Source organism: Cervus canadensis, chromosome 25, assembly GCF_019320065.1.
Source record: "Cervus canadensis isolate Bull #8, Minnesota chromosome 25, ASM1932006v1, whole genome shotgun sequence".
NCBI lineage: Eukaryota > Metazoa > Chordata > Mammalia > Artiodactyla > Cervidae > Cervus > Cervus canadensis.
In genome coordinates, this window is record NC_057410.1 from 40,349,667 (window position 1) to 40,360,482 (window position 10,816).

The following is a 10,816-nucleotide window of genomic DNA, read 5'->3' on the forward strand; positions in this document are numbered from 1 at the left end:
TTCCTTTTCCTGAAAGGCGTGCTCTGCTTCTGCAGCTTCTATTTATTTTAAGGCTATCAATATCCTCTGACATGCAGACTAAATAACTGTCATCTTTGCTGCTTTCCTCATCATGCCCTCTATCTCAACCCTCCTGATATAAGAGGGCTTGCAAAATGAAGGGAACAGCAACAGTGTGGGGGGAAAAACACACATGGGAGTGTTTGCCAACCCCCAGTGGAAGGCTTGGTAGACCAGAGTAAAGAGGAATATACTCTCCACTCCCTCTACCTGTATTTTGGGATCACACTTTTACTTCAAGTCATTTACCTTGAGGAAATGTTCCCCCATCACCTTTGTCAAATGTTTTTGTCTCCTTTGGTATGACAGTAGGACTTAGATCTAAGTTACTTATTATCTGTTCCCCTCACCTCGTCAGCGAAGCTCTCCGTGTCTGTCCCACCTAGAGTACACCTTCTTCCTACTTACACTATGATGCAATTAGGCGAGAGGGAGTGTGATACAGACCATGGTTCAAATCGAAGCTCTGCTACTTCCATCCTGAGATTTTGAGTATGATTTGCTATGACAAGCATTTAAATATTTTAATATGTGTTAGAATGCTCTTGATGCTTTTCCTTCTCTACCTGATGTGTTTATATATAATATTTACTTATGGACGATGTAACTCATACCACTAGCCTAGCACTCACAATATGAAGGAAATGGCTTAATTTAACCCATACTTACTGAGATTGCTAGGGAACCACCGTTGGGTGGAACCCAGGGATGCCTGTTTTCTCTCCTTCTGAACTGCCTCCACCTCCCCACTTCTGTTACTTTTACTCACTTCTGCTAGTAGGGAGTTGAGAAAGACAGCCCAGTCATCTCTTATTTTTCAGGGCTTCTCTGCTAACATGCATGAGAGAATAAAGAGTCTAACAAAAATATGTGAGTAGTGTACGGATTCCAGAATTCTCTCTCAATTTCTACAGTAATGGTATCTGGTTGGAAGTTTCTGCATCTTTCTGCAGTACTCCTCCAGAAACTCCCTTTAGACTCTTCTTCTTAGTTAACTGGAGAATCTGGTTGCCCATCCCTGTCATAACTGTGTTTCCAACTCATCTGCCCAGACAATATCAAGGTAGAGAGTGGGTTACTGCTAAGGGGTCAAACTTTTTTTTTCAGTTATGCTTTAACAATAATCATATTTCAATAAAATATCAAAATATATGTTATCATAGTCTTATAAGGCACATTCATCTCGATTAATTTGAAATTTCAATATTGCTTCCAATTAAAAGTAGAAATTACCTGTGAACATTTGTTGCCTGAAAAGGTCACTTTTCTATTAATAATGAGACATGGGTGTGGAAATTTATACTATTATTATCTTCTCTGTTTTGCCTCGTTTGTTATTTGGGCTTGGTACATACATTTCCACAGACTCAAGGAGATGAATTGAGTTACTGCCCTACAATGAATTCATATTAAATCCAGGGCTGAATTCAGGTAACTAATTGCCAATATATTCCATGGTTTCAGGAAAAGTATCCTATTCATATTACTGACAACTTATAAAAAAGTAGAAAAACAAAGTACATATAATAATTTATAATGCAGTTTAAAAGACTTGATTCTGACAAGGTCTTATTTTTTTTAAAATTTATTCCTTTTGTTCAGTTATCTGCTGTCTTCTGGCATTTTGTATTGGCCTGATATTTGTGCAGCGCTCTGGAAACTACTTTGTTACAATGTTTGATGACTATTCTGCAACCCTGCCTCTGCTAATTGTTGTCATTTTGGAGAATATTGCTGTATCCTTTGTTTATGGCATAGATAAGTAAGTATATTCTCTTATGCATCCGTGTTACACCTCTGCTTTGGAAAGACTAATTGTTAATATGTATCTCACTTAGAAGAGGAGAGAAATGACTGGAGAAAAAATTTCCTTGATACAAAAATCAAATCTTCTGCAGGCTCTTCTCCATTCAACAGTTTTAACAAAGCAGATCTCCTTATTAGGTGATGAGATAGAATGGTGTAGATGGTAATGAGGTTTAGGAGTCTGGAGCTTTGATTTAATTCTGGTTATCAAATAGGAACTTTCAAGAACTTGTGTATATTGGCTAAGTTCCAAGAATCTTGTTAAGTCGTTTTGAGCCATTGTTATCTCCGTTTCACACATAAGAAAATGCAGGCTTAGTGAGACACCGAGTGACTTGCTCATCACACACCTGCAGAGAGGCAGAGCTGGGACTCATGGCTGTTTCTGTGCTGGGCTGCGTTTAGTCGCTCAGTCGTGTCCGACTCTTTGTGACCCCGTGGACTGTAGTCCACCAGGCTCCTCTGTCCATGGGGATTCTCCAGGCAAGATACTGGAGTGGGTTGCCATGCCCCCCTCCAGAGGATCTTCCCAACCCAGGGATTGAACCCAGGTCTCCTGCATTGCAGGCGGATTCTTTACCATCTGAGCCGCCACAAGCCCATTTTTACTTAACTCTAAAGTCTGTACTTCTAATTATGTTGCCAACCTGTCTTATTAGACGGATTTTATTTTGTTATGCTATAAAATGCCTTATTTTATCATGTTACACAATGTTTTGTGTAGCAGAATCATTTTGGGAAGATATATATATATGTGTGTATATGTATATATATATGTGTGTGTATATATATATATGTAGTGAATGCTATATATATCTTGAAGCAGTGATATATATATATATACACATATGTCTATATATATATATATCTTGAAGCTGTATATATATACATATATACATATATGTACATATATATATATCACTGCTTCAAGATATATATAGCATTCACTATATGTAACGTATTTATGGAGTCATGACTTGAATTCACTAGGTGCCTAAATCTTTAAATTATATACCTGCTTGGTCTGAAAAGTATATAAACTTGTGTGAAATGAAGCATTTGAGTAACTCAGAATAAAAACGTTTCTGGAGGCCTTGTCCAATATTGTTTAAATTTGTTGTCTTCAGGTAGCATGTGTAGATTAAGGCAATAAGATCATCAAGCTTATTAGAGGTTTCTCTGATGCAGGAATAAGTTCACTGAATGAGGACCAGAGTCCTCTTCAACAACGTAAAGAACTTTATTGTACTAAGTGAGCTTTGTGACAAAACTTAGAGAATATTTTATTACTGTTAAAAGCTCCAGGCAAGCAAAGGTAGGGAAACTTACATTTAATGATCATGTACTAAATAGCAATAGTAGTAATAGTTGCATATTGTTTAGTTGCTAAGCTGTGTACAACTCTTGCAACTCCATGGAGTATTACCAGATCAAAATAAAATGGCTACACAGCCAAAGAAATGATCAAGAAAATAAAAAAGTAACCTATTGAATGAGAAAAATATTTGCAAATCAAATATCCAATAAGGGGTTAATATTCACAATGTATAAGGGCTTATAACTCAGTAGCAAAATAAATAAATAAATAAACAAATCAATTAAACAATGGACAAAGGATCTGAATTTTTCCAAAGAATATATACAGATGATCAACAGGTACATGAAAAGTTGTCAACATCACTAATCATCAGGGGAATGCTGTATGCATTGTCTTAATCCTCATAACAGTATTCTGTGGTGACTAATATTACTCATATCACAGATGTAAAATTGGCCTGCCTTGTATAGGAGGACACAGTATCTTAGTTGTAGAGCCAGGACTTTTAACTTTAATTTCAAAACCAGATATTTCTATAGTCTACTGAGCTACCCCCAACTCCTCACTGCACTGTGTTGGAATTTGATATTGTTATTGGACTGATCTATGGATCAGTAGGATCATAATTTAGTTTTCCATTTAGACTTTTCATCATTTACAACAGGCATAATGGTGAATATTTCTTTTTAGTAGTTCCTAAATAGTAATTATAACATCAAGATGAATAATATTACTAATACTTGCATCTATAAATTTCTGCTGTTTGTAAGATAGTGTGCTTTGCATATATTGTCTATGTTCCTAAAAGTAACTCTCCAAGATGGGTATTATCTTTCTTGAGAATGCCAAAAATGAAGTTCAGAAGGACTAAGATATACATTTAGAAATTATGGAGGTATGATTTGAAACCAGATCTGTTGGTCTCTAAAGCTCATATCTTGTCCAAGGAGCACAATTAGAATTCTCCCGTTTAAAATGCTCTTATTTAATTACTTTTCCCTCCTTTAAATGTCTGCAGGAATCTTATGCTCTTCCTGTTCACCTTCAGTAATGTCATGAACTCAGTTCTGCTCTGTCATCTGCCATGTTTACCTAAATTTCCAGAGACAGGGTTGAGAGAAAGAAGCCTTCCAAAACGTAAATGTTTGAGATAGCAAATTCAAATGCAGAAAAAGAAATATTGTATGGGCTTCCGTGTAGCTCAGTCTGTAAAGAATCTGCCTGCACTACAGGAGACCTGGGTTTGATCCCTGGGTTAAGAGATTAGGCAGAAAAATAATTGAGAGAAAATGAGAAGGAAGATCCTGTGATGCTGAAAGTGATGGCTGCATAGATTGCATTTCCCCAAGTTTCCTTTTTAAAATGAAGGAGAAAAAGAATGACTAGAAAGCAAAACCAAATACCCATGGACACCGGAAAGAAGATATTCCCTTGAACCCTCAAATATGAAAGGTTGGGACAAACCACTGGCAGCCACAGAACCTGTGTGGTATCACACCTGTGTGGGTGATGGTAGCGGATACACAGCTGGGCCTCTGACAGCTCTCTACTCACCCCCAGGTCCTCAGTGCAATGGGTGGTAGGCTGATTAACATGAAGATAGTGAGCAAAACTGGGAGAAATAATATCTTTGCCCTTATTTAGCAGAATGCAGAGGGATCTCAACACAACAAGATCATCAGTGCTGGAACAATCTGGTCTCTTAAAAACTTGAAATGAACAACCCAGAGTTCTCTTCCAAGATAAAGCTTTGCACTGAGGGCAAAGTGGTGGGAGCAAAACCTGAGCTGAGCAGGAGACAGGTAGTGGAGGCTTTGGAAAAGGAAGTCCAAGTAAATATGAGAACGAGAGCAGAGGTTTAAAAAAAACAGCTAAGAAATTATGAGGCCACCTTCTTTGAGCTTCCCTGGTGGCTCAGATGGTGAAGTGTCTGCCTACAATATGGGAGACCCAGGCTCGATCCCTGGGTTTGGAAGATCCCCTGGAGAAGGAAATAGCAACCCACTCCAGTGTTCATGCCTGGAAAATCCCATGGACCAAGGAGCCTGCCGGGCTACAGTCCATGGGGTTGCAAAGAGTCAGACATGACTGAGCGACTTGACTTTCACTTTCCAAAAATAGAGAGGAGGGGCTTCCCTGGTGGTCCAGTGGTTGAGAGCCTGCCTGCCAATGCAGGGGACACAGGTCCAGTCCCTGGTCCAGGAAGATCCCACATGCCGAGGGGCAGCTAAGCCTGTATGCCACAGCTACTGAGCACACATCCTACAGAGTCTATGCTCCACAACAGGAATGAGGAGCCCACACACTGCAACTGGTAGTCTCTGCTCGCCACAACTAGAGAAAGTCCGTGCAGCACCGGAGACCCCAATGCAGCCAAAAATAAGTAAATAATTTTTTAAAAAAAATAAAGAAGAAATGCCCATCTATCCTTCCCTCTTCAAAATTCAGGAAATGTGATTTCACTTAAATGTGGTTAAATCATAAAAAAAGTCATTAAAAAAAGCAGAAAGGAGCAGAATAATAGCCCTTCAGATAACAAATCCACACAAGCAAAACAGATGGAAAACTAATAATATTTCAAAATGAAGTGGAAATAAATGTTGAAAAATGACAGAAGCCACAAAAGAAGAGCATATATCAGTTATTTTAAAATTGAGAAATATAATAATTAGAGACAAGGGAGATTTGAAAACAGAGGTGATAAGACTCAGGAAATAATTGTGGATAACAGAAAAATCGCTTAATAAATGAAGTCAAATTAAAACAAAAACAATAAGTACAATATATATCTCCTCAAGAATTAAAAGCTAGAAAGGAGGAATACTTTTTAAAATCAAAAAGAAATAAGTAAGGATAAGAAAATCAATAGAAACAGCAATTAAGCAAAGATGATTCAATATTTGTACAATGAGGACCTCTAAACGCAGTGGCTGGAAAATAACTCTAAAAACTATAATTAAAGAAACATACCAAAGCAAATAACTTGAATGTTGAAAGGGCAAATGATATAGTTGGAAAAAACAGACATAAAGGCTGACACCAGGACAAAGCCTAGGATGTTACTTGGAGACAAAAAAAAAAAAAAAAAAAAAAGCAGTCAGGTAAAAACAGTACGAATTATTTACAAGGGAAAAATCTGATGGTCAACAAAATTTTTGTAACAATCTTACATAGACATATTTATGATTTTCAAAGAAAGAAAATGTAAACTAAGATTTTAAATTCAGCCGACCTGACACTCAAATATAGTGACCACAGATAATTTTAAACATGCAAGAAATTAGGGAATATAGTTACTGTGATCCCTTTTTGAAGAATCTACTGGAGAACTAGCTAAGCTAGACAACCAAAAAGTCTACAGAAACATTAGTACAAGACTGGTGGATGGGCAGTACTATTTTATCTCGAGTTAAACATTAAGGGATATAAGCTAGTAAGTAATGGCGACATGCTCCTGACAGTGTTAACATCACATAGCTCTAAAGTGTGAATTTGGGGAACTCCTTGGTGGTTCAGTGGTTAGGACTTGGTGCTCTCACTTCTGGAGCCCTGGGTTTGATCCCTGTTTTGCAAACTAAGATCCCACAAGCCATGCAGCCAAAAAAGAAAAAAAAAGGAAAAAAAAAAAAAGCAAGTCTTATTTCAGGTAAATAATGTATCAATAACTTGACTTTAAAAAACAAACGCATAAGTCTAATCATTACTCAGTCTAAGTGCTAATTCACAGGAAATAGGAGGATCAGATGCACTTGCGAAGCCAACAGTGTGGGGATGCAATTATTAACAGCAAAATCTAAATTGCGGGAAACTACGGGACAGAGTGCCCGGCTCATTTAAAAAAAATGATAGAAATGACACAGAGATGTAGGAGGCACTTAGCAGAGATGAAAGGACTTCAGAAAAAAAAAAAAAGAATCATAATGTGTGGACCCTCTTTCAATTAAATGACACCAGACTGAAAACAGAAATGAGAGTGGATCAGTTGGATTGGATGATGTGAGTTTATTATCCCTAAATAAAAAAAGAGAGAGCGAAACAGGGAAATTTTAATGTATTGCAAATATTGTGTTCATAGCATGGAAGGTCATCAGTTGGAGGAGACTTTCCAATAATTGGCTTAAGGGGACTTCCTCCAAATGAAAAGTACAGTACACTGGATCCATTTTACATTATAAATATTCTTAATTGATAAGTCATCTTCAGTATGACTTTTAGATTCAGTATAAAGTGTCCTGGGGTATCATGTTTAACCCTGGTCAAACCATTGATATAATGCACATTTTAAAGGACATTTAATTTAGCATATTTTAATATAGCTACCTTAGCTCGAGGAATAATTAAATTCTTTCTTTCTATTTAGGTTTATGGAAGACCTAAAGGATATGCTGGGCTTTGCTCCCAATAGATATTACTACTATATGTGGAAATATATATCTCCTCTAATGCTGTTATCACTGCTAATCGCTAGCATTGTGAATATGGGATTAAGTCCTCCTGGCTATAATGCATGGATGGAAGATAAGGTAAAATAAAAAGAAGAAAGTCAGATAAAAGAATACACAAAATATCATTTTAGAGGTTTTTGGCTTTCACTTTTTTCAGTATAGTTTGCTGTTTAATGGGTGGTACTGCTTTTATGCAGGGATCTTAAGATTTATATTTTGTTTGGCCCCAAATATGTATGTTTTTTTATTTGTAGTGAATATTTTTAGTACATAAGAAACATTGACTTGGCCCTCATTAAAGTAATTTTATCCATGTCACCGTAGATGGACCAATAATTATTTAGGCTTTTGACGCTAGAGAACATATTGATCAAACCACCAGAAATTTTTCCTGCATAAATTTATGAAATCATATTTGAGACACTCTATACCAATGAAAATATGCATCAACCATGTAGACATAGTTTAAATAAATGTTGAAGTAGAGTTTTGCTGTAACTGTCTTCTATTAGCCATGAATATTCAGTTTCTGTTCTCAAGCTGCATTTCTGTTCTCAAGTTCTCAAGTTGCAAGCTACATCGTAATGCAGTCGCAAGATATATATTATCTATTAGAAAATCAGAATGCTTATTTTTTAGAGCTACCTCTGACCTTTATTCTATGGTCAGTAATTCTATATAACAACAATTCATTACTATTCTAAAAAAATAAGTCTTCTATCCTTTATCAAAACCCTTGGGGACAAATGTAGTTCAAAATTTAATTTCAGATTCTAGAAAGGTAATGTGGAGAAGGAAATGGCAACCCACTCCAGTGTTCTTGCCTAGGGAATCCTGTGGACGGAGGAGCCTGGTGGGTTGCCGTCCATGGGGTCGCACAGAGTCGGCCACTACTGAAGCGACTTAGCGTCCAGCAGCAGCAGCAGCAGAAAAGCAATGTGGCACATACAACAGGTGTCTGTTGCTTAGTAACAGTGACCCACAATATAATGACTGAAAGCAGTGCTGACTTATTATTTCTTAGGGTTTTGTGGATAAGCTGGACGATTCTTCTCTGGGTCTTGCTTGAGTCAACACATGCAGTTGACTAAACTTGGAGAGCTGGGCTCTCTCTATGCGAGCTTTTGTTCTTGACTTCTTCCAGGCATTATGGGCTCAGGGCAGAAATCATCAGGCTTTAAGGCTTTTCTTTGGAAGTTGCTTACTGTCGCTTCCACAGCGACTTATTAATCAGTCACAAGACTAGCCCAGATTCTTTGCTTATAAACCTGAGATAAATATAATTTTTTTTCATGTCCCTGCAGAGAACGCTAGAAGATTAATAATTATTTTTTGACTTTAATAGGCATCTGAGAAATTTCTGAGCTACCCAACGTGGGGGATGGTCATCTGTATCTCTCTGATGGTCCTGGCAATACTGCCCGTCCCGGTTGTCTTCATCATCCGCCGCTGCAACCTAATAGATGATAGTTCTGGTAATTTAGCATCTGTCACCTATAAGAGAGGAAGGGTCCTGAAGGAGCCTCTAAACTTAGAGGGAGATGATGCAAGCCTCATTCATGGCAAGATATCAAGCGAGTTGTCCTCTCCAAATTTCGGTAAAAATATTTATCGAAAACAGAGTGGATCACCAACTCTGGATACAGCTCCCAACGGACGCTATGGGATAGGGTACTTGATGGCAGACATGCCAGACATGCCGGAATCTGACTTGTAGCTGGAGGTGGGGGGCGGGGGGTGCAGAAATCAGTGAGTGTTATTTGGTTCATTTTTTATTAATGAACATTGGCTCTACTAAGAGAAGTGTCAGACTTCGCTTATCAGAGGGCGATCTCAGGTGTTCCGTGGCTGTGATCTTTAATCCTAATGGTAAGGGTAAATTCAGCTTGACCATTCCTTTGGATTCTTCGGTTTACATTTGAGCAGAAAGAGTCACAGACAAAGCGTACAATAACTGACTGAGGTCCACATTGGTCGGAAGTTTTAAGAATACTTCTGGCATTTTTCTTTTCCAGGGATTCCTATCTCTAAAAAAAAAAAACACAGGTGTTACCTCAGTTTCTAACAATTTCTGGATGTCATGCTATGGGCAACTCAAAAATGGTGTACTTCAAAATTGATTTAAGTTTGCCTTCAGGGTAACCCCCAGGATTAAAATGAACAGTTCTGTAAGCTGGTGCCGCTCAGCACACTTCCATGAACATATCGTGTAGATAGGCTGCACTTATTTTGGTAGCATTGATACCTTCTTAGGCAATTAGTTGAAGAAAACTGCAAAGTATTTTCTTATGTAATAGCTGTCTAGAGCAATAGTATCACAGAATAAGAAGGCACTGATGCTGGGATGAAAGGTGAAATTCGGAAGTGACTGGGGATCATGTGTGTGATGGCTGTATATTTTGTGTAAAATCCATGTGTGTGAAAATGAATTAAGAATGAGTCACTCAGCACTCTCAAGAATTATGCTGATTCCGCATTTTCTATGCCGTGTGCCTAAAAACCTACTTGATATTTATTGTGGTTTCAAGATTACTCATAGTATATTTCTATAATATACTCGCAGTGTATATAGCTGTATATTAGTACTCAAAGTACTGATTTGAAAACTTGAAGCAAGATGGCATTTTATTTCATATCTTTCTGTTTTGCTTCTGTTTTATGCAAATATAAATCCTTTTTTAAGTGATTGTTAAAATTGTATGGCATTACATTTTAAGCAACAAATAAAGTTCAAAAATGATGTTTGTTTCCCTCATTGACTTTTCTTGTGCTACCTGAATGGGATTGCCTTGCACCTCTGTCAGCGCTTAGGCATTTCATAATAATTAATCATCACATTCCAAGTGGGATTAATAGATTGACTAACAGAATTACTGCTTTAGGGACAAGAGAAAAGGAGAGTATTATGGCTAACTGGTGTTCTAATGTAGTCTCACGGGCTTCCCAGGAGGCTCAGTGGTAAAGAATTCACCTGCAATTCAGGAGATGTAGTTCAGTCCCTGGGTTGGGAAGATCCCCTGGAGAAGGAAATGGCAATGCACTCCAGTATTCACGTCTGGGAAATCCCGTGCACAGAGGAGTCTGGTGGGCTACAGTCCATGAGATCACGAAAGAGTTGGATGAGACTGAGCAACTAAACAACAGTAATAACTACACAGTCTCACAGTTCTTGGAAAAATACTTATAG

General features: G+C 37.7%; 1 protein-coding gene across 3 annotated transcripts in view; it reads left to right on the plus strand.

Annotated features, from left to right (window-relative positions):
- SLC6A15 (solute carrier family 6 member 15) overlaps positions 1-10,369 on the plus strand; it is a 50,956-nt gene extending 40,587 nt beyond the window's left edge. For all 3 annotated transcript variants that reach the window (XM_043447282.1, XM_043447280.1, XM_043447281.1), the window contains 3 exons: positions 1,663-1,822; positions 7,545-7,707; positions 8,975-10,369. In XM_043447282.1, the coding sequence (XP_043303217.1) occupies positions 1,663-1,822; positions 7,545-7,707; positions 8,975-9,346 (695 nt within the window). In that variant the 3' untranslated portion in view covers positions 9,347-10,369. The remainder of the gene's footprint in view (positions 1-1,662; positions 1,823-7,544; positions 7,708-8,974) is intronic.
- The last annotated feature ends 447 nt before the right edge of the window (positions 10,370-10,816 follow it).